This window comes from Tiliqua scincoides, chromosome 5 (assembly GCF_035046505.1).
Source record: "Tiliqua scincoides isolate rTilSci1 chromosome 5, rTilSci1.hap2, whole genome shotgun sequence".
Taxonomy (NCBI): Eukaryota; Metazoa; Chordata; class Lepidosauria; order Squamata; family Scincidae; genus Tiliqua; species Tiliqua scincoides.
The window spans coordinates 111,792,767-111,817,204 of NC_089825.1; the positions used below are offsets into that span (position 1 = coordinate 111,792,767).

General features: G+C 45.8%; 1 protein-coding gene across 1 annotated transcript; it reads right to left on the reverse strand.

Annotated features, from left to right (window-relative positions):
* Positions 1 to 234: 234 nt before the first annotated feature.
* Positions 235 to 23,827, reverse strand: LOC136654144 (deleted in malignant brain tumors 1 protein-like). Its single transcript, XM_066631033.1, has 9 exons — positions 23,703 to 23,827; positions 14,678 to 15,013; positions 12,007 to 12,345; positions 9,735 to 10,070; positions 8,150 to 8,489; positions 3,582 to 3,913; positions 1,776 to 1,892; positions 1,125 to 1,171; positions 235 to 522 (listed from the first exon to the last, which is right to left on the reverse strand). Exons 1-9 carry the CDS (start codon positions 23,788 to 23,790, stop codon positions 415 to 417), a joined length of 2,043 nt encoding a protein of 680 aa, XP_066487130.1. The 5' UTR covers positions 23,791 to 23,827; the 3' UTR covers positions 235 to 414.
* Between the last annotated feature and the right edge of the window lie 611 nt (positions 23,828 to 24,438).

Genomic DNA, 24,438 nt, shown 5'->3' on the forward strand with positions numbered 1-24,438 from the left:
TAGCCCTGAACAGGTGTCACATGGTATGAGCACCCATGGGAACATTTGTGTACTCATGAGAATATGTCTCTCTCTCTCTCTCTCTCTCTCTCTCTCTCTCTCTCTCTCTCTCTCTCTGTGTGTGTGTGTGTGTGTGTGTGTGTGTGTGTACTTATTCCCAAAGGCTGTGGTTCTCACATATTTAACGCCAGGACCAACTTTTTGAATGAGAATTTGACAGGACCCACTGGAAGTAATGTCATGAGCATAAGTGACATCGTCAAGCAAAATTTTTAACAATGCTAGGCTGCAATCCTACCCATACTTACCCAGAAGTAAGTCCCATTGACTATCATTGTTAAAATATACATAGTAGCTTGTTAAAAGTACTGGTCTGTAACATTTCCCTGAATGCAGTCACATAGCATGGTAGCATCAAGTCGAATAGATTAAAAATAAAATATTGAAATGAATAGGAACCCACCTGAAATTGGCTCGTGACTCACCTAATAAGTCCCAACACACATTTTGAGAATCACTGCCCTAAGGAAAAATGAATCATAGGAAAGGTTTCCTGGATGCCCAAGTGACTTGTGATTTCACTTCTGCAACTTCTTGAATGTACAACAAGAATTCCTCTGCCTAACAGCAAAGACAGGATGCACAATAGAATAACACTGCTATGATTCTGGAAAGTGTTTTTCTCTCCTAGAGAAGAAAAGGCAGTCAGCCTCACCCAATACTTTCCAACAGGGGGATCCGCCTCTGGGTCCCCTGGGGTTATTCTCTGCATGCCTTGTGGACAATTGAATGATTTCAGCACCTTTGTGAGATGTCTATTTCTCTTAATTCCCTATTCAAGCTTCTGTGAACACATGCACAGTTTCCTAAGAGGCAGATCTACAAGTTTCAAGAAGCAGAATGTATATCTGAATCAGCAGGATAGGAGTTCTGCTCAACTCCTGAGAGCAAAAGAATTTTATGGCGTATGGTGTGAAAAGAGAAGCATGGAACTCAGCCCATTCCTGACCATCTTTCTCTCAGCAGTACAAAAAGGAAAGACCTGGTGATTTCTATTTTCCAGTCAGCTCCTTAGGGACACAAGGAAATACAGGAGAAAAATAGAATGTATAAAATGTCCTTACGTCAGTTATGTCAGTTGTTTCCAAGGGGACTTCATATCTCCTACTTCCTGTAGAAAATGAGCACATTTAAGCAATAAACCAAAATAAAACTTATATCAGATTGTATCATCACCACCACCACCACTATCACCCCTGGTTCATCCTCTGTACCTTCCGTGGCCTGTCTTCACCATGACCTTAGCTGCTCCAGTGTCGCTTTGATGAAGATGATGATGATTGATGATAATTTTTATACTACTTTTCACTAAAACGTTTCACAAAGCAGTGTACAGAAAAAAAAAAATCAAACACCAGCAAGCAGCCACTAGCAAAGACACTGTGCTAGAGTGAAGTGTGGAAGTCACCCCCTGCTAAAACTACTGCTTTGCCCAATTAGCAGGGATTAAAATGCTGGTGTCTAGAATGCTACAATTTTTTAAAAATCATGACCAATATCACATATGTGGAACTTTTCTGCATTCAGTGCTGTTCTCTATGAATGATATCCAAACACCAAAACAAGTGTGGTCAGGATGGGTGGGTGAGCTGTAAGATGGTGCAATACCACTTGTCACCACTATGGTTCAGGAGGCACCATAACCACATATGACTATGATTTCTACCCAATGTATTAGAATAAAAAAGTTCTCAGCAGGCCAATCGTAATAATACCTTTCCATTTAGATCTGAGATACCAAATAATGGCTCCGATAGCTAGAAGGGCCGTTGCCAGTAACACAGAGAGGGCAGGAGCCCAGAGAGACAAACGAGAAGTGTTCAGCTGGTTGCCTGGAAAAAAAAAATAATAGAGAATGAGGAAGGTCAGGTTAAATATTTGTGTGGGGGACTGAAAGGTTCACACTGAAATTCTCCAACACTGAGCCTAAATTCTGATAAGAGAACTTCCCACGCCAATGCTGCTGGCCTAACTTGAAGATGCACTGGTGAGGTAGGAGTTAAGATGGCAGCAGCAGTTAATAAGAATGCCAGCCATACAGCATTCCTAAAAAAATCCCCGCCCAAAAAATCCTCTCCCAAAATCTTTCATTTCTCCGCTCTTATTGATGCAGCAAGTACCAACACATGCATGTTCTCACCATAAGCCACATGCACCTTTTTGTCAGGTTTTACTGCATTTTTCAGGAGCCATTGTTGATGTACATTATTTTTGATGTTTGCTTTTTTACAGTAAATCTTTAGTCTCTTTGATTAGATGATTTCCTTCTCTCTTAGACTGTTCTTTAAAGGGGATCTCTCTCTCTCTCTCTGTCTCTGTCTCTGTCTCTCTCTCTGTATCAGTGCTGACTAGAACTAGTTTCCCTATGAGGGAGCTGCTTCACTGTGCCTTAATTATTCCACACTGGAAGGGCCGTCCTGGCCGTCCTGTATCCTACTCCAGGGAAACATAAATTAAACAATTTTGTCCACACAGCTTAAATAAATCCCCTCCCCCTAGCACCGTGGTAAGAACTTTGGCTGGCATGTTAGGCTGACAAGACCGTTTTTTGTTTCAGGTAGACATGCCAAGGTTAACCATGCTGAACAGAGCAATCATATGCATGTCTACTCAGAAGTAAGCCCCATTATGTTTAAAGGTATTTACAACCCAATCCTATTTTTAAACAACTGTCTGATATACCTGAATCACCAGAACTCATGCTGCATCCTATGAGAAACAGGACTCTCTTCTGGATAAGGGAACATTTGTTTCCTAACCTGGGATAAGCCTCCAACACCTAAATAGGTTTACCTGGACCTGCACCAGTTTGTGTGGCCCTGAGAAGGCAGACTGAGGCCAGGAAAGACAATAGGGTGTATTCCTGATAAACCCCTTGTGAATGCAGTGTCAGTCAGGAATACACGCTTCTATGTACCTGGGATGCCAAGCACAGAGGTACAGCAACTGTTCCAGCTGAATTGCTCCACCTCTATCACTAGTACTGGAGCAGTCAAGTGCACCATCCAAGTGCACCATGTGAGGGAACTTGGTATGTTTAACCTGAAGAAGAGAAGGTTGAGAGGGGATATGACAGCACTCTTCAAAACCTGAAGGGTTATCTTATGGAAGAAGGCACAAATTTGTTCTCAACTACCTCTGAGTGTAGAACTAGATCCATTGGGTGCAAACTGCAAGACAGGAGATTCCGGCTGGACCTCAGGAAGAAATTCTTGATGGTCAGGGCAGTTCAGCCATGGAACAGATTGCCAATGGAGACATGGGTTATCTATTCCTCAACATATGTACCTGGGATGCCAGGCACAGAGGTACAGCAGCCCTTCCAGCTGAATTGCTCCACCTCTAGCAGGGTTACCTCAGGGGATTCCTGGAGATTTTGCAGTCGAAACTGGCTCAGGAGGGGAGGAGGAGGGGCCTCTTTACACCAGTAGTCAGGCGCCTGAAGAAGCTTTATGCTCACCCTCTAGGAACATCAGTGTTTGGCAAAGTGACAATCCACCTCCTTACAGCCACAAACCTACCTGAGCAAATGACACCAGCATCTTCACCATGATGACAATTATGACTTTCCCAGCGCTTTGCTGGGCACTGACTGAGAGCTGATTCTGTTCCAGTGCAGTGGATGTTATCCAGCCAGATGGGACCAGTTCCATGTCCAAAGGCACCTCCGGATTGGGCTGATCTTGCATCTCCACAGCCCATCTCCTGGCACACAATTCTGGCATCTGTGATATCCCAGTCGTCATCACAAACAGTGCCCCATTGGCCATCATGGAACACTTCTACTCTCCCACTGCAGTTACTTCGACTGTTCACAAGCCGAATCCCAGTACTTGTGTTTAACTCCAAAGTCCTACCTAGATAAATCATATTGCAGGAAGCGTGTCAGCAAGAGAAGAGCTAGTTGTGAATGAACAAGTTGAAATGAAATTCTGACATGACAGAGATATTCCTATTCAAGGAGCCCTATTGACCCCAATGTGCACTTAATCCATGGCATAGCACATTTATGACTTCCAACGCATATGGAATTGGCAACCAATGTTCAATCTGTGGCTTATCTCTGGAGAAAACTGTGGTAGTTCCTCCTTCAACACCGTCAGTCATCCTTCCTGTGTCTGTATGTATTCCAGCAGCACTTGTCTCCTTAAAAGGGAGAGAGTTTCACCCAAGAATTTGCCCATGTTCAATAGGGATTTGAACATGTAATAAATAAATATTGGACAGCACAAGCATTATGAAACAATTCCATTTCATTGCCTGTTTTCCTGTAGAAAGATCAGCTTGAACCAGCACTCAGTTTGCAGATGCAGTCATAAGGCAACCCACAAAGGTTCTGCATCAAAATGTGCTAGTTGCAACCATAGGAAATGCTAATTTACCTCCACACCTGAATGCCTCCATCACCAGTACCTGGACCTGTGCTAGTGATTTCAAGAAGGCAGATGGAGACCAGAAAGGGGGAAAAGATATTAGCTAGTTCCACCACTATCTTTCCTGCCCCCTTCCTAGGGCCTGTTCCAGTATGAGGCCTTCAAAGAACTGGGCTGTCATTCACAAGTAAGTGTGTATATGATTGTAGCTGTACAGCCCAGCCTTATCCTGGACCTATGGAAACAGATCTAGTGAACACTGCCATAAGTCCAGTTACACAATGCAAAAGGTGCATCACTATCAGTAGCTCCAGAGCAATAATAACAGCAAAAGGTTCTGCATGCCTGCCAATGGCGTATCCAGTCCGCAGTCTGAGAGGGGTGAATACTGGCTCATTGGAGGCCAGGCAGTCTACAGAGAGGTAAGTATAAAATACGTTTATTTAAGGATGTCTCGTTCCCCCCATCACCACCACCACGATAGCATGAAGTGTGCAATCCATTGGCACAGCTACATGCTATAGTCTGGCAAGGAATAGGATTGGGGCATTAGGATTTGTGCATTACAGCACAATCCTAAGCATATTTACTCAGTAAGTCCCACTGTGTTCAGTGGGACTTGCTAGGGAGGAAGTCCCACTGTGTTCAGTGGGACTGCCTCCCTAGCAAGTATGAATAGAATTGCAGTTGGGCAGCCCAATCCTGAGCTGCCTTGAGCGCTGGGTTGCTGCAGCGCCAACAATGGCAGCTACTGCCATCTCCTCGGGAGAAGAGGACTTTTGTCCACAATGAGGCTACTTGATTCTGTGGCAGCTCTGAATCTGGCACAGATTTGGAGAATCCCATGTTGGGCAGCGAGGCTGAGCTAAGCTCTGCCAGTCAGGCCCCCTCCACTCCCACTCCCTCCCCCACCACGCCTCCTCTCCACCCTTCCTCCAAACCAGAATGCCTCCCCCTGTCTCCCTCCACAGCAGTACTCAACTCTCTGCCAACAGTCTGGGCGACTACCGGGTAGCAGAACGTGGGTCCAGCACCAGAGCTGGCACAGTGCAGGCTCGCACTAGGCCAGTACTGGGCCCACCATATGGCTCGCAAATGTGGTTTACAGCATGTTTGCCACTGTGCATGCCAGTGGTGAGCCAGCGTGCACTGTGGAGGCGTGGGGAGGGCGGGTGGCATGTGGGCCCATGGGCAAGCGGCAGAAAAGGAGGGGGCGGGGCCAGGATCCAGCAGTTATGATGGATCCTATCCCCATTTCCAGACAGCTTGGGGTAGCTCCAAGCTGCTTGGATCTGTGCCACCTCTTTAGGCACACATCAGAGTAGCCCCATTGGGGCTGCTGCAGCTTTACCCAGGGTAAGGGGGAGCAGTTCCCCTTGCCCCATGCTGAGCCACTTTGGGCCCCAACTCAGCCTTGGATGTGGTACAGGCCTGTCCGCTCCAGGGCAGGTTAGGATTGGGCTGCCCAACACATTTCAGTCGGATTACTATCATGTACACTTTATCTATGGCTGCCCTTGAAGACCTTTCAGAAACGACATTTAGTACATGATGATGTAGTTTTTACAGTGACTGGCAGACACTCACCTTCATCATCATGTCCCATCCTTGTTTTCCAAGATTCATTCTTTGCCTGTTAGTTGTTTAAGTGTTTCAGCCTGCTGATTATTACATATAAAAACCCTAACCATGTTAGTTCCAAAAGACATTTTGAAAACTGCCTCCCATATTTGCATCTGTAGACCTTTAACAGTGGGTAGCAAGCCCACCTTGCAAGTTCTTCCACCTTCTGAGTTTCAGCTGATGTATGGCACAGGCAGTTTGGAACAGTACAGAGCTAGAAGCAGTGTGTACTCAGAGCAGTGCTGTCTTCAGGTTGCTGAAGACCTTGTGGATAAGTCCAGCACTGGGTCTCGTGTGTTGCATTGAACATTCGCACACACACACAAGCGAGAGACTGCATGGATTAGAAACTGGTTGAGGACCAGGAAATAGAGAGTGGGTGTCAATGGGCAATTTTCACAATGGAGAGAGGTGAAAAACGGTGTGCCCCAAGGATCTGTCCTGGGACCGATGCATTTCAACCTGTTCATGAATGACCTGGAGACAGGGTTGAGCAGCAAGGTGGCCAAGTTTGCGGATGACACCAAACAGTGGTGAAGACCAGAAGAGATTGCAGAAGGATCTCTTTAGACTGGGAGAATGGGCAGCAAAATGGCAGATGCTTTTCAATGTAAAGTCATACACATTGGGGAAAGACCCAAAACTTTACATATAGGCTAATGGGTTCTGAGCTGTCTGTGACAGATCAGGTCTTGGGGTGGTAATGGACAGCTCAATGAAAGTGTTGACCCAATGTGCGGCGGCAGTGAAGAAGGCTAAATTCCATGTTTGGGATCATTAGAAAGGTACTGAGAATAAGGCGGCTAATATTATAATGCTGTTGTACAAATTGATGGTAAGGCCACACCTGGAGTATTGCATCCAGTTCTAGTCTCCATATCTCAAAAAGAATATAGTGGAAATGGAAAAGGTGCAGAAGCGATCAACCAAAACAAATACTGGGTTGGGGCACCTCCCAGCTACAGCATTTGGGGCTCTTCAGTCTAGAAAAGAGGTGCCTGGGGGGGAGACATGATTGAGACATACAAAACTATGCAGGGGATCGATAGAGTGGATAGAAGGATGCTCTTTTCCCTCTCACACATCACCAGAACCAGGGGACATCCACTAAAATTGAGTGTCAGGAGAGTTAGAACAGACAAAAGAAAGTATTTCTTTACCCAGTGTGTAATTAGTTGGTGGAACTCCTTGCCACAGGAAGTGGTAATGGCATCTTGTCTAGATGACTTTAAGAGGGGATTGGACAAATTTCTGGAGGAAGTCCATCACATGTTTCAAGTCATGATATGTATGTGCAGGCTGTTCATTTTAGAAGCAGACTACCTTGGAATGCCAGATGCAGGGGAGGGCACCAGGATGTAGGTTGTTGTCTTATGTGCTCCCTAAAGCATTTGGTGGGCTACTGTGAGATACAAGAAACTGGACTAGATGGGCCTTGGCCTGATCTAGCAGAGCACTTCTTATGTTCTTAAGTTCTAATGACAGGCTCCTAGCTATGGTGGCTCTTCTCACCTCCCCCACAGAGCAATGGGAGCACCCCAAGATTCTCGTGATTATGCCATAAAGGGTGATCCTCTCTGCAGAGAAGACACGAGGGCCAGAGGTGACATGATTCTCTTGACCAACTTCTGCCCAAATGTCAGCATAATGAAAAAATCAGACAGGTCCAGACTGGGTGACCTGAGACACACGACCCTTGTGATGAGTGCCAGGCAACAGTAATTTCTCCCATCCTCCATATTAATCCCCAGGAACATCCCTAGATGCTCCCTGATAAGGCACTGCCAGTCTGAAATATGCACTTATACATACATGGGATGCCAAGCGCAGAGGCAGAGCAACTCTCTTGGCTGAACTGCACCAGCTCTGTCACTAGTCCTGGAGCAGTCAAGTGCACCATCCACCCAATCAGTCAAACACTGTGACATGCAGAATTAAATATCAATTATTTTCATTTTCAAAAGGATTGTTCCATCTTTACTTGCAACTTGTATCTACTAGGCAACACATGGGGGAGAAAGGTTCAGGAGGAAGATAAGCTGGAGACAATTTTATCTGGCAAAATGACAATCCACCTCCTTGGAGCCAGAAACCTACCAGAGCAAATGACACCAGCATCTTCTCCGTGACGGCAATTATGAACTCCCCATTGATCTGCTGGGCACTGACTGAGGGCTGACTCTGTTCCGCTGCAGCGAACTCCATCCAGCCAGATGAGACCAGTTCCCATTCCAAAGCGGGCTCCACCTGGGGCTGCCCTTGCTTCTCTGCAGCCCATCTGCTGGCATACAACTCTGGCATCCCTGGTATCCCAGTCATCATCACAAATGGTGCCCCACTGGCCACTATAGAACACTTCAACTCTCCCACTGCAATTACTTGAACCATTCACAAGCCGGATCCCAATACTTGTGTCTGACTCCAAAGACGCACCTAGACAAATCACATGACAGAGATTGAGTCGGTAAGTGAAGTGCTGGTTGTAGGTGAGCAAACTATTATAAAATGCATCATCGGCAACTCTCTTGGCTGAACTGCACCAGCTCTATCACTGGCACTGGAGCAGTCAAGTGTACCCCCCCCCAATCAACAATTGGCATCCTTCAATCTTGGAAGACTATGGTATCGCGCTCTGAAAAGTGGTTCTGGAACAGCGTCTAGTGTGGCTGAAAAGGCCAATTCGGGAGTGACAATCCCTTCCACGCTGGGAGCAAATGTAGTCTGTCCCTGGTGTGTCTCCCTGGCTACAGGCCTTCCTTCCTTGCCTCTTTGCCTCAGTCTGTTGGGCAAGTGTCTCTTCAAACTGGGAGAGGCCATGCTGCACAGTCTGACTCCAAGCGGGCCGCTCAGAGGCCAGGGTTTCCCATCTCTTGAGGTCCACTCCTAAGGCCTTCAGATCCCTCTTGCAGATGACCTTGTATCGCAGCTGTGGTCTACCTGTAGGGCGCTTTCCTTGCACGAGTTCTCCATAGAGGAGATCCTTTGGGATCCAACCATCGCCCATTCTCACGACATGACCAAGCCAACGCAGGCACTCTTTGTTTCAGCAGTGCAAACATGCTAGGGTTTCCAGCTCATTCTAGGACTACGTTGTTTGGAACCTTTTCCTGCCAGGTGATACCGAGGATGTGTCAGAGGCAGCACATGTGGAAAGCGTTCAGTTTCCTCTCCTGCTGTGAGCAAAGCGTCCATGACTCACTGCAGTACAGAAGTGTACTCAAGACACAAGCTCTGTAGACCTGGATCTTGGTTCCGTCAGCTTCTTGTTGGACCAGACTCTCTTTGTGAGTCTGGAAAACGTGGTAGCTGCTTTACCGATGCGTTTGTTTAGCTCGGTATCGAGAGAAAGTGTGTCGGAGATCGTTGAGCCAACCAAGTCATGGACAACCTCCAGTTCATGCGCAGAGATTGTAATTCAGGGAGGTGAGTCCACATCCTGAACCACGACCTGTGTTTTCTTCAGGCTGATTGTCAGTCCAAAGTCTTGGGACAGTTCTACCATTAAACACAGTGTTACATATTAGTTATTTCCATTTTTGAAAGGAATATTCCATCTTTACTTACATAATCTTGCATCTACTGGGCACCCCACAGTGGAGAAAGGTTCAGAAGGAAGATACTCTGCAGACAATTTTATCTGTCGAGGGGCAATTCACTTCTTTGGAGTCACAAACCTACCTGAGCAAACAACACCAGCATCTTCTCTGTGATAGCAATTATGAAATCCCCACTGATCTGCTGGGCACTGACTGAGGGCTGATTCTGTTCCGCTGCAGCGAACTCCATCCAGCCAGATGGGACCGATTCCAGTTCCAAAGTGGGCTCCACCTGGGGCTGCTCTTGCTTCTCCGCAGCCCATCTGCTGGCATACAACTCTGGCATCCCTGGTATCCCAGTCATCATCACAAACAGTGCCCCATTGGCCATTATAGAGCAGTTCAACTCTCCCACTGCAGTTACTTGAACCATTCACAAGCCGGATCCCAATACTTATGTTTGACTCCAAAGACGCACCTAGACAAATCGCATGACAGAGATTGAGTCGGTAAGTGAAGTGCTGGTTGTAGGTGAGCAAACTATTATAAAATGCAGCATTGGCAACTCTCTTGGCTGAACTGCACCAGCTCTATCACTGGCACTGGAGCAGTCAAATGTACCACCCCCCCCCCAATCAACAATTGGCATCCTTCAATCTCGGAAGACTATGGTATCGCGCTCTGAAAAGTGATTCTGGAACAGCGTCTAGTGTGGCTGAAAAGGCCAATTCGGGAGTGACAATCCCTTCCACACTGGGAGCAAGAGCAGTCTGTCCCTGGTGTGTCTCCCTGGCTACAGGCCTTCCTTCTTTGCCTCTTTGCCTCAGTCTGTTGGGCAAGTGTCTCTTCAAACTGGGAGAGGCCATGCTGCACAGCCTGCCTCCAAGCAGAACGCTCAGAGGCCAAGGTTTCCCATCTGTTGAGGTTCATTCCTAAGGCTTTCCGATCCTTCTTGCAGATATCCTTGTAGCGCGGCTGTGGTCTACCCGTAGGGCGCTTTCCCTGCACGAGTTCTCCATAGAGGACTGTAGCCTATGAGGGCTGTACTCCTTTTAGAAATCAGGGACACACGGCCCAATCCTATTCAATTTTCCAGTGCTGATACAGTCATGCCAACAGGGTGTGTGCTGTATGTCTCTGTGTGTGTGCGCGGTGGGGTTGCTGTTAGAGAAGCCTCCCCACAGTAAGGGAACATTTGCTTTTTTTACCTTGCGGCTGCATTATGACTGAATCTGCACTGGAATGTTGGATAAGATTTTGCCAACAGTCTGGGAATATTCATAAATTGAACTTTGCTCCTGGATGTATAGGTGGCAGGTCTAGTCTTTATCACTGATACTAAAGAGGGCAATGGCACACTCCTGCTTATAGAACAAACCCTGTGAACACCATGTGGTACTAAAATTTAGTTTATAGCTTGAAATGCTGTGAAATCACTAGCAGTTGTGGACCTCCCCAGCCACACACCTCGGGGCAAAGGTTCACGATGGCACCCCTCAAGGGAATGCCACCACCCCGGTGCACAAGTCCACCCCCCCCCCATTTACCTGTAGCATATGGTGCCTCGTGCAACTCCAGGATGCATTGGGAATGCCACCTGAAGTTTCCCCGAGACTTTAAACTATGCTTTTGGCAAACCAGAACCACAATTTCTGACCCTGTTGGGAGCTTCAGGGAGGCTTCCGCAGAGTCCTAAAGGTGCACGAGGTTCTGCACCCAGGGCATTTGCCCCATCAAGTAAATGGGAGGTCCACTACTGATCACTACTGTGCAATATGTTACTAAAGTTACTTATTGTGTATTCAGAAACAAATGCTACCTCTTAACTTCCAGCCCCTGCACCTATGAGACTCCAACTTGGGAAGTAGGTTTAGAACAGGGGTGTCCAAAGTTTTTGGCAGGAGGGCCACATCAGCTCTTTGACATTGTGTCGGGGGCCGGGGGAAAAAAGAATTAATTTACATTTAAAATTTGAATAAATTTGCATAAGTTTACATAAATGAATATATTAAAGATGAACTTATATGAATGAATGTGGGTCTTGCAATAGCTTAATGCCTATAAAAGGCCTTGCACAAAGCAAGGCTGGCCTTTCCTTTGCTGCCACTACTGCATCACAGATGTGGAAGAGCAAGCAATGGAGGGGGCTCTCATCCCACAGCTCACACGAGAGGTCAAACAGTCGCCCTCACGCTGAGAGAAGTTGCGTTGGGCCAGTGCGGGCTTCAACAAATCTCCGGAGGGCCAGAGGCTCATTGAAGACTGGGGGCTCTCTGAGGGCCACATTGAGAGGCCTCGAGGGCTGCAAGTGGCCCCCAGGCCGGGGTTTGGGCACCCCTGGTTTAGAAGGAACAGTGCCCGTGGCAATTATTCTGCTAAAATGTCACTCAAGCTCAACAGGTTCATGGAAGTACCTGAACAAATGACGCCAGCACCTTCTTTGTTGAGGCAGTTGCTTGCTCCCCAATGGAAGCTCCATCGGCACTGATGCAGAGTTGGTTCATTCCCTGTGCAGGAGACGTAATCCACCCAGATGGGACCAGATCCTCTTCCAAAGTGGGCTCCGCCCATGGCTGCTCTTGCTTCTCCACAACCCATCTGCTGGCACACAACTCTGGCGTCTTTGATATCCCAGTAATCATCACAAGCGGCACCCCATTGGCCATTGTAGGACACTTCAACTCTCCCACTGCAGCTATTTGGGCCGTTCACAAGCCGGATCTCAAACACACTGTCAGACTCCGAAGTCCCACCTAAGTTAATCATATTTCAGTGTTTTCGGTCAGCAACTGTAGGACTCACTGAGTGTGAAAAGCAAAACATAAATCTGGCCAAGACCAACATTCTCCTAGTCAGCAGGCATACTGTCAGGATTATTTGGTCAAATACCCCTGGAAGGAAATATGCTGTTTTATTTAGACTTAAAATATAAGTCTTTTTCAGGGCTGATCATGATTTGCTGCTAAAGGGGCTGTTGGCCGACCCAAAGATAACTCCTTGCCTAGCCCTATTCTCTAAAAAAACCCAACAGTTGGGACTTGAGGTTGATCTACAAGGGGCTCCGTCTCCTGAAGTTATTATCATGCTTATGACAGCCAGGCTACATGACATAGAGAGGCAAAAGATTTTAGGCGCAGCACAAAAAAAAATGTTCCCCGTTGAATTTCCAACTTAAAATTACATTTGGTCAACAACCAAAATATCTGTCCCTCCTAATACACCCCCCGGAGAGGAGGGCATTCACCCTGGCATGTTGTAATGTGACCCCCTCTAATGACCTACTCGGCAGATTTAGAAATGCCTCCAGGGGAGAACGTTTGTGTAACTGCTTCTTAGGCAAAGTAGAGCAGCCAATTACAGACTTTGCCAGGATGTGATCTACTTAATGGTTACTTGGGACCGATAGCTTGGCTCGGTTCAAGTTACTCAGGTTTAGAAACTGTGCAACTGAAAGGGTTATATGCTCCTTGTCACCCCCCAGAAGGTATTGAATTATAGCATTCTCTGAATACCCTGTTTTAGCACTGAGCAAGGAAGAGAGAAATTGATATCTTAGCGCTTGATATTTAGGACAGCGCAGCATAATGTGTATAGATGATTTTCTGTTTTTTAAATAATATATGCACGTATGTATAATGTTATGTTTGTATGTATTTGTGTGTACATTTATGTACATATATATCTGTGTATTGCTTAGGTCTTTATTCTCGGTATGGTATCTGTTCAGAGACCTTATTTACCAAATACTTATGCCAAATAATGGTTGAACGAACAAACGAACGATATGCCGTCTGAATAGGGCAAGGCCTTGATGTCTGGGCCTGTATATGTTAAGTCCATGTAAATGTATGTATGTCTCTGTATGCAACTTTCTGTGTCCCATGTTACTCCTGTGTAACCAATGGAATGTCTGCAAAAGTGCTGAGTCATAGTGACAATGCACTTGCAATGTAAGTAACTGTAAAAGTGGAACTGATGCACCATGGGAGCTGATACAATCAGTCACAAAAGGATGAGATAATGGTATGAGGTCATCCTAAATATGATTGGTGCACGGTAGTATAAAAGGGAAGCAGGCACAGCCAATCTTTGTGGGTTATGTGAGTCGTGTGGAGACGGAGAAAGCATCAGAGTTTGAGATTGTTGCTGGAAATATGTATACTGTTTTTGCTGCTGGAGAGACTGCTTATCTGTATATATTTTGTAAGTGCAGTTTGGTGGTGGATATCTGTCTTGTTTCTCCCAGGGACTTTCTCGGAGCACTCCTGGAGCCAGCAATTCACTGCTAGGAACTGGCACTACATTACCTATACACTTTCCTCAACACATACTGACTTGCAGCCCAGCCATATGGCTGACCAAAGTGCGTGCCTCAGTGAGGGCTGGACAGTCAGCAAGCCAGAAGGGCAAAGCAAGAAAGAAGGGGTGAAAAGGTGGCTTATCTTCTACTTCATCATGGCTGCCAAGAATCATGACTACTTACGTGGTAGAGAAGGTGGGATCAACATGATCCTGTTCTCAGCAGCTCTTTCCAATCAAGAAGTCACTGCGCAAAGCCTGCTATGAATGGGGGCTGTACTCCTTTTAAAAGATCAGAGTCACATGGCTCAATCCAATTCAACTTTCCAGTGCTGATACAGTGATGCTAATGGAGTGTGTTCTGTATCCTGCAGTGTGTGTGTGTGTGGGGGGGGGGCAGTTACAGTTGCCTTAAAATGTAAGAAAACATTTGTTCCTTTACCTTGGGATTGCATTCACACTGGAAAGTTGGATAGAATTGGGCCAACTGGGAATATTCATGAATAGAATTTTGCTGCAGGATGTATACGTGGCAGGTATAGTCTTTACCATTTGTACTAGAGGATGAGGACTCCCTCCTTCCCATAGAATAAGCCCTGTGAAAACCCTGTGTGCAATGCTGTACTAAAGTTTACTTATTCTGCATTGAGAAACAAGTGCTACATCTTTACTTGCAGCCCCTTACACCTATGAGACTCCAACTTGGGAAGCAGGTTCAGAAGGAACATTGCCTGTCATAATTATTCTGCTAAAATATCAGTCAGCTGAACAAGTTCACAGAAGTACCTGAGCACACAACACCAGCACTTTCTTCTTTGCTGCAGTTGTTTGCTCCCCAGTTCCTTGCTCGGCAATCATGAAGGGTTAGTTCTGTCCCTCTGCAGAGGAGACCATCCACCCAGACCGGACCTACTCCTCTTCCAAAGTGGGCTCTTCTTGGGGCTGATCTTGCTTGTCCACAGCCCATCTCCTGGCACACAACTCTGGCGTCTCTGATATCCCAGAGATTGTCACAAATGGTGCCCCATTGGCCATTATGGAACACTTCAACTCTCCCACTGCACTTCCTTGAACCATTCACAAGCCGGATTGCAATGGCTGGGTCTGACTCCAAAGTGGCTCCTAGGGAAATCACATCACAGAGAGTGAGTCGGTAAGTCAGGTGCTGGATGTGGGTGAACAAACTCAAATAAAATTCAGGCATCTTAGAGGTTTTTCTGATCAAGAGCCTACGTACTCAGTGACAGCCTGCTATGCAAAGGTTGTACTCTCCTTGAAATACCAGACTCACAGATTGGGAGTACTCTTGGATATTTATGTGGCAACTATGGGCCAGACATAACTTGCTCAAATTATCCCCCAATCCTATCCTCCCTCTGTGTCTGTGGTGCACATGCTTTTTGATAGCAGAGTGTTGCAAACATGCAATGGAATATGACTTGGTTGAGCTGATGTCCGCTGCATCACTGCCTCTTACAGTAGCACATGCAAGATGCACTGGCGTCACTAGGCGGGTGCAGGCCGCACCAGGTGACACACTGGGGGTGTGTGACGCGCCCTGGGGGGAGGACATGCTAACATTGCAGCTTTAGGAGCTACCGGGTCATGCCATACACCATTGGATGCGGAATGCAATGCAAAAAACAGAATTGAAATAGCTCTTTTCCTTCAAAGGTTATGGCCATAAAACCAGAAGGAAAAATGCATGGAGCCCTATGGAAAGTGAATGTGAACTGTATTGCGCGTTTACTCGTGAGCAGGTGTACTTGCCATAGTCCATTGGAAAGGGCAGGCTGAGAGGAATCCAACGACACCAGAATGGTCCTGATCCAATGAGTGTAGCCCCCAAAAACACAAAAGGGAGAAGGGGGTCCCTGCCTCCCTCCCAGCTGCGTCTCTTGAGCCAGAAACGAAGCCACGTGGCCACGTTTACTTGCGAGTAGGCAAACTTGCCTTAGTCCGTTGGAAAGGGCAGGCAGAGAGGACTCCAAGGACGTCAGAATGGTCCTGATCCAATGAATGTGGCCCCCAAAACACCTGAGAAGGAAGTCCCTCCCTCCCTCCTGCAATCTATTGAGCTCTATGGAAAGCAAACTCAGTCACATGGTCGCGTTTACTCACGAGTAGGCAGACATGCCTTGCCTTTTGGTCAGGCCAGGCAAAGGGGAATGTAAGGCCTCCAGAAGTGTTCCGATCTGATGGAGCAGGAGCACAACAAATGCTCCAGAAGGCAGCCCGCCCCCCCCCCCACTAAGAAGGACAAAGAAAAGAGGCTTCAACTGGTAAGGGGAAAGATCTCTATTTTGCACTTGCAAAGCCAGGTGGGTCCTTATCTTGATATGCTTGAAATAGAAGAACTTTAAACTGGGCACTGGGGAGGGCTGGAAATCTCACTGATTCTTTTTGGGGGGTTATTGTTGCAGGCAGGCTATAGAGTAAGCTCCATTGACCACTATGGGACTTACTTCTGAGTAGACATGCATAGGATTGGGCTCACAGGCTGCAATTCTACCCACACTTTCCTGAGAGTAAGCCCCATTGACCACAATATGAGTCACTTCAGAGTAGATTCACTTGGTGAAACAAGACTGGTTCCCCCTTATTTAATTATTTATTTTATTTTAATTTAATTATTTATAATTATTTATTTTAATTTTCTTGATGATGTCACTTCTGACCATGACATCACTTCCAATGGGTCCTGGACAGATTGTCATTCTGAAAAGTGGGTCCCAGTGCTAAAAGTTTGAGAACTACTGCAATAAGGTGTTAGTAAGTTGACACGGGTGTGTGTGTGTGTGTGTGTGTGTACACATGTGTGTGACTCTAAAAGTTTTCAAAATCACTAAAATCAAAGTTTGGAGGAATAATACCATCATGTTATATATCAATCAATGTGTAATTTCATGCAGAATGCAATGAAACAATCAACATTGAAATATCTGTGTTCTATCAAAAGGTACAGCCAAAAAACCAGTGGGGGTGGGGCGATGGTACATCACCATGCCCACCACCTGGGGCGTTGCCCCACCCACTGCTTGGGGTGACATGTAGGCCTCCTGCACCAGGTGACATGAATCCTAGTGACGCTACTGGCAAGATGGCTACCAATGGAGCACTGTGCACTTCATTGGCTGCCATTTAACAACTGTGGAAGGCAGTGGCGTAGCGAATGAATGTGTAGCCCGGTGCAGAACTCAAAATGATGCCCCGGAAGTGATGTCACAACCAGAAGTGACATCACACCTGGGCTTTTTAAAAAGTGCAAATTGGGGGAAACTTCCCTCCTCCCCCCAGCAGTTCACCACCCACTTGATCTGTCACTTTCCCCCAGCTGGTGGTATAGCTAAGGCATCTATATGCTACCTGGGAACAAAGAAGATTTTGTAGGCCCCCCTTCACAAGAAAATCAAATTTAATTAAGTAAATAAATAAAATGTGTGCCCCTTATTAATTAGATACACTATGCTGGGGTGAAATGGGACAGTTATTCTCTCCATGCTAAATATAAGAGGAACCCCACCTGAAAAAGTGCCTCTTTACCAGTTAGCAGGAGTAGCTATATTATGATACATGGAAATGAGAGCTGACTCATATTAACACCTTATTGGTTCCACACTGAGTCATAATAACATTTCATTGGCTCTCAGAACAGTCAGTCTCAAAGGTTAGTTTTGAGTTAAAGATATCCACTTTTTGTTCCATAAAGCAGTTGTGTTTTTGTTTTCTGGTTAATTGGCAATAACTTTTGATAGAAAACAGATATTCCAATGAGATTTGTTTCATTCTGCATTAAATTAACTTTCCAATGATATATAACATGATGGTATTATTCATACATACCAATTTTTTCACAATTTTGGCTAGTAGTGTCAAGCTCAGCTTGTTGACCCCCTAAAGCTTGTTGCCCGGTGCGACTGCTACCCCGTGCACCCCCTTAGCTACGCCACTGGTGGAAGGCTCTTCTGATGTAAAGCCCTACCCTTGTCAGCCCAATCTGAAATAGGCTTTGTGCATTTGTCGGAATACTTCCAAGAGCAGACTGGTGATATTTCTTGAGGAATGACACAGAAGGATAAATTAAGGCAGAGCAGCATGGTCTAGTGGTTCTCAAACTTTTTAGCATCAGGATCCACTTTTTAGAATAACATTCTGTCAGGACCCATAAATTTGAAATTGAATCAAATCAATTAAGTAAGAATGTAAATCAAAAGTATTCAATAATTAAGAGTTTAAAAATTTATTTAAAATAAAGAAGGACCCTCACAAGCAGTTGGTGATCTGTTTTAAAAAATTCCCCAAACATCCCAAAGGCAGCAAACCTATTCACACTTACCCAGGAATAAGTTCCACTGACTACATAGTAAATACAGTCATATACCAGGGTAGCATCAAGTCTAATGAATTAAAAGTAAAATAAACATTGAAATGAGTGGGGACCCACCTGAAATTGGCTTGTGATCCACCTAGTGGGTCCTGACCCACAATTTGAGAAACACTGATCTAGAGTAAAGCAGAAGTAGTAACACACTCTGCTCCACCCTAGGCAAATGCACATCCTATTTCCAAAGAGTCTTAAAATTGCAGGATAAAGCTTGGTATACTATTCATAAATGGATATTAGTAAAAGTATGAAGTAAGAGCATGAGATATACATTATCCAAAAGTCAAGTATTACATGAAAAAGCAATACAGGATACACATTAATCTAATAAGTACAAATAAACCCAGTTGTGAGGCTGACCTCCCGTGGTGGGCTGGGAAACATGGCAAATTGGTGGACCAAAGCAAGAGAGAAGGGGGTGGAGGTTTAATTTTCCTCCAGTGGGGCTAGAATCATGTCTGTGCAGCTGGTAAAGAAGATATGGCAATTGTGATGCTGTTGTGATGCCACCATGGGTCCCTTTGGGGAGAAGGGTGGGGTATAAATAAAGTTATTATTATTATTATTATTCTCAAGGGTTCCTTTGAAGCTAGTGCAATCAAGCTGTCTTACCTCCTTTTCCACTGATAGTTGATCAAGAAAAGGAGGATTAGGAAGGATCTTTACTGTGATCCTCTCATGTAGGCTAGGTTGGAAGATGCATTGGAAGGAGAGGAGATAAAGTGGCGGTGGCAGTGAAGAAGCATGTTGGCATGGAAGGGAATTGTACTCCCTGTAGATGGTTTATAGTATACCAGATTACTTGGAGACCACTTTAGGCCACACCTGAACTATTTTCATCTAGCGGATCTGGAGGCCTACATGGGAAGGCTTCTGTAGCTGTTGATAATCTATTACACTTGCTTTAAATTTGAGAAGCTTGGTGGTTGAAAACAAGCATTTTTACAATGCAAGCATTGGTCAGAAGGGCATTTGTGGGTGCTGCCATCTTCTGAGATTCAGTGGCAGGCAGTGGTGGTTTTTCTGGCCCTCCTTGATACTTACTTGATACTCTAATCGACCTTGAAACTAATCAGCCCCTTGCCATAAGCATTTTGGAAAGGAAAATTAAATCAATTAGGCTGTCTTGAATGTTTAGGCTTGCTTCTATATCAAGAGGCATATCGGTGCATCAAATGCAGATTTCTTGACATTGAAAGGCAGGATCTTTATAGGATGGCAAACAGAGTATGTTCCCCCGTTAAGTTTGGAGATCCCTATATTGTATGGTCAAGCAGCCTCATATTTTTACTCGCTGCACACTTATCAAAAAAGGAGAGCTTTCTCCCTTGCTAGATTTAATGTGCTCCTGTCAGCCGTCCTTTTTGGGAAATTTCATAAGATAGCTCATTCTGAAAGGCAATGCCCTTGTGGGCTGGGTTGTGTTGAGACCATTGTCCATTCCATTCTTTATTGTCCTTCTACTCTGAGATCCATCAAAGATATTTGGATCCTACACTGAGAACAAGGGAATGACTTACAGATGTGGCAAGAATACGCTACCTCCTAACTGATTCTTCTGAGGAAATAACAGATACCGTGGCAACTTTCCTATATCAGCACATTGAGCTGTGCAATAGAGAAGTTGATTTGTTATCTGGCTGACCAAATGTACATAGTTGTAGATTTGTTTGTTTTTTGATGCCAATATCTATCTCTGGCCCTCCACTCCTAAGGGCCCTCAGTGATGCAGGGGTGTCTGGAGGATGCTCCTATTTGTCAATGGGATGCCAAGAACAGAGACAGCAGAGCTCTCTTGGAAACTTGCACTAAAGGGTTTTAGTCTGTGCAGCTGGTTAAGTTCCCTCATGTTAAACCACAATATCCCTAATGCAAATTTAGGGATCTAGTTTCAGAAAGGAATACCCCATCTTGGGCTCCCCAAGCCTTTGTAATAGTAAAAAAAAATGTAAAAACAATCGTAAACAGGCTTTAAATCACATCCCTCCCCTGCACATACTTCCAGTGCACCCAACTACCCTGTACGAGTTTGGGATGCACTGCTTTAAATGTGAATTGGACAGATGTTCAGAGGAAAGTCCATCACAGGTTACTTGATGCAACCACCAGACTTTAGAAGTAGCCTGCCTGCATGCTTAGATGCAAGGTAGTGGCAATAGGATACAGGCATCTTGCTGTCTTGTGTGGTCACAGAGGCATCTGGTAGACCAAAGGAGATACAGGAAAGCAGGACTAGAAGGGCCCTTGGCCTGATCCAGCAGGGCTCTTCTTAGGTACTTAAAGAAAGCCAAGTCCAAGTGAGGACAATGCTTCCTGTACAGGTCACACAGCCGATCTGATGCAATCAGAGATCACCAATGAACATGATCTACTCCTTTTATGGATCTGATTGTTACTGTGATAAGCTGCATTTCAGCATGTGGCCTGTTAAAATGAGTTGCTGCTGGCAGTGAGTAGCAAAGTGGAAGGGGAGAAGCCCTGAGCATTAGAGATGGGAAAGCTCTTTCAAGAAGAAGGAAGCTGCTTATAGAAGCCTCAGAGGCAGGAGTGAAACAGGTGAAGATGCTACTTTGACAGAGGCTCTGTCAAAGTAGAAGGATTTTCAGTAGGTGCTGCTCTGTGGTTGTTAAGTGTACAAGCTACACCTTCTAAAACTCCTGCCTTGTAAAACAATGAATAAGATTGCAGGAGCCCTATTTTTTCCTTCCATTCATTCAGCTGAAAGGGAGATTTCTGGAGCAAAGAGGCAGAGAACTAGAAAGCTAGCTAGAGAAATCTCAGGGCAACCAGTTGATAGATTGCATGCCTGTTTTGATTTTGCAGTCAGTGTGGTTGATAATGACGGAGGGCTGCATTTTTCAAGCTCCTCTTTTTATGTATTTTTTAACCCCAGAGGCAGGAAGTGAGCCTTTGCAACAGCATCCTTGTGTGTGAACAAAGCTGCAATGCACAGCTCTTTCTTGTGCATGAAAATGGAAGTGTCTTCACTAAGGGAACTTCAAAGTTCAAAAGAACAGTTCCCATGAATTGGGAATCAGGCACCTCAGAATTGCACCCTAAATTGGCCACATGAGAAACATTTCAGCCCTGAATTCTTGGGCAATTGCAATTGCATAATGGGAGGAGGTGATTTCTAGTAAAGTAACATTTCTACCAGGTGTAAAAGGTGAACTGGACACCAACCCCATGTAATTAAGCAAACTAGATTGGGTGCAAGAACTGGGGCTAGGATTTGCGCATACCATGAGAGTACATAGAGACCTATGGGTCCCATACAGTGACATAGCTCCATAGAGCCTCATGGTACCATGTGGTAGTGGGTGGCACTACAGGTCTCTTCTGGTGGGCAGCAGATCCTTCTGCCTGCTACTTTCCCTCCAGCAATTTGGCCCAAATAGCCTTTGGCCACTGGCTGTGGGTGTGGCAGGCATTAAGACCTGCCTGCCACCTCTGCAGCAGTCAGTTGCTCAGAGCTATGCCTCCCGCTTCCAAGAAGCAGGCCTCACAACTCTGAGGCACACATTTGCCCCAAGACTGGCTCCCCTGTTACAGCCACTCTTAGCGCAGTCGCCCTGGAGCGAAGAATTCCGAAGTGAGCAGCACTGCTCTGAGATGCCCTTCCTGAAGCAAAGACGGCATCATCGTTCACAATGCCTGTGTTCACTTCCAGCAAGGACGCCGATACGACTGGCTGTGGAGGCGACAGGCAGGTTCTCCTGCAATCATGCTTGGAGTGAAGCCAGCCGCTTCAGAAGAAGCAGCCAGCCTTGCTCTGAACGTTCCAGAAGTGATTGCAGTGACATCATCATGTCACAGGAATTACTTCCGAGGCAGCCAGATGGGAGGGCGGCATCTGGGTTATGACCCCGGGGTGGGGCAAGCCCCAGCTACGCCACTGGTCCCATAGACTCACAGGTTGAGCCTCACTATTCACGTGGGTTCCATTCCAAGCACTCTGGTGGATGGCAAAAAACGCACTATAGTAAATCAATTTAAAAAACCAAGTTTCTTTGTTCCAGTGATTGAAAAACAGCCATGCTGACCTTTGTGATGCAAGATAAGAGTCATTAAGAAGACAATCCATCAATCAGTCCTCCTCCAAGCACTTAGAAAGGCGCTTCACTCAGCCCCTCCCTTCACCAATGCAAAGTGATCACCTTTCTTTCACATGCTCAGGGGAAGGGAGGGGTCCACTGGAGAGAGAAGGACTGATGGATTGTCAGCCACCTGCCCCCCCCCCTCATAAAGGAGGCTGTTGTTAAAGGACTGTTCAGTTTTTTAAACTGATTTTAAAGGGGTTCACTTTCCCCTTCTCCAGGGATCAGCACATTCCTTCTCATTTACCGTGTCCATTCTTGTTTAGTCAAATCCATGTATGAAAAATCCCTGTATAGCAAGGTTGGACCTGTATATGAAAAAAGAAACTGGGGGGGGGCAGGGCGATCATTGTTCTTTTGAAGTCCCTTAGAGCTGAAGTTTGTGATTAGGGGCATGCTTGCCCTGGAATTAAAAGAATCTCCCGTTCTCTTTAGAATGATGGAAATGGAAAAGAGCTACTGAACAGTGCTACTAGCTCACCATACCAAGCTGGCTAGAGCCATGAGCAGGGGCACTCTGTTAGGCGCTGGGGATGCACATTCTGTGGCATCACCCCTCCCCCCACCATCTGCTCTTATATGACACTAAAACCTCCCCTTCCCTATCCTGGAAGTGAAAGGGGCTCCCACGTGTATGGTAGTGGTATCTGTATATTCAGGGGATTCCAGATAAAAAGAAAGAGTAAAAATTAACCAAACAAAACATGCTCACTGGCCTTCAGGACATCCAGAACTTGAGGAAATCTGAGAATGAATGAAAGTATGGTGGGGAGGTCTTTGACCAGTTTGATACTCTGAATGAAAATGTCCTGGATAGAGGGATGAGGACTGGGGCATTGTCCACCAAAAAGACTCCTCTCCCTGCACTATACTGTGAGGTTTCAGGAGGGCAGAAAGGGGAAAGGATGCCTCTCCATGCATGTCTCAATCCCAGGGCACTGGAACAAAGTACTCAGGTTCAGGATTGGAAGCTAGTCCCCAAGTCAAGCCATGCAGTACTACAGCATGTGCTGGAATCTTGCAGGACTGGGGGAAATGGAAATAGTTTCCGCCAGTTCCTTAACCCAAAGCCACCTGCTCCCTGCAAATTCCGAGTACAGCAAAAGACTTTGTTTTAGACTGTCAGGGGTGCAGAATGCGGGGAGGGGAACCCACCTGTAAGGAACTGGGGATACACCAGAAGGTTTCTTGATTGATCTGTATTAATCAAGCAGTTTGATTTTGTAAGCAGTTATTCTAGCAAAGCAGTCATGCCATGAATTGCAGGGGAAGACAAAAGATGCACATTGCTTGACTTGAAGCTTAAAGGAGATAAGGAAGCTTGACTTACCCCAAAGACAGGCCAGGAGGGTCAGGATCACTGCCATCAGCCATCTCCCTCGAGGTCTCACCAAAGAGGGGAAAATGTTGGCTGCCATCAGTCCCAGGGACCCAACTAAGTGGAAGAAGAATCCTCCCTTGGATAAGAGTGGACACACTGAGGCTGCAACTTGTTATAAAGGAGGTCAAGGCTGTGGGCAAATTGGTGTGTGAAATGCAGGATAGGGACTGGTGAAGCTTGGGAGGAGGGAGATTAATCGACAATAAGTTGGCCACAGGTTTGACGTTGTATTTTACTTCATATGTCACATCAACAACTTTCAGTTCCTTATGCTGAATGTTTGGACCCTGACTTGTGCATTGAACTCTGGGTTAGAACAGATTAATCCTGTCAGCACACTCAAGGAATATCTGGAGTTGGGGTTCAGCTCCAGGAATCCACTCTGGCTTATATGATGAAATAATAACACAGATGTGTTTGATTATGTGAAGGGGGTCCTTTTCACTCTAGTGAACCACATGTGCACTCTAGGCATGCTCCCAAATTTTGTTCTGAATTTCACTCTGCAACCATCCAATTTGCCTTTCATTGCTTGCCTGTAGAAGAGAACCATATTTGTATGGGTTTTGGCACTGAACTTCTTAATGTTGTTTGGATGACTGGGCATATAGGATACTACCAAGAGGCATCTCAGATGTTTGATATTGAATAGATTGATAATGCAGAGTGCTTGTATGTAGGTGTG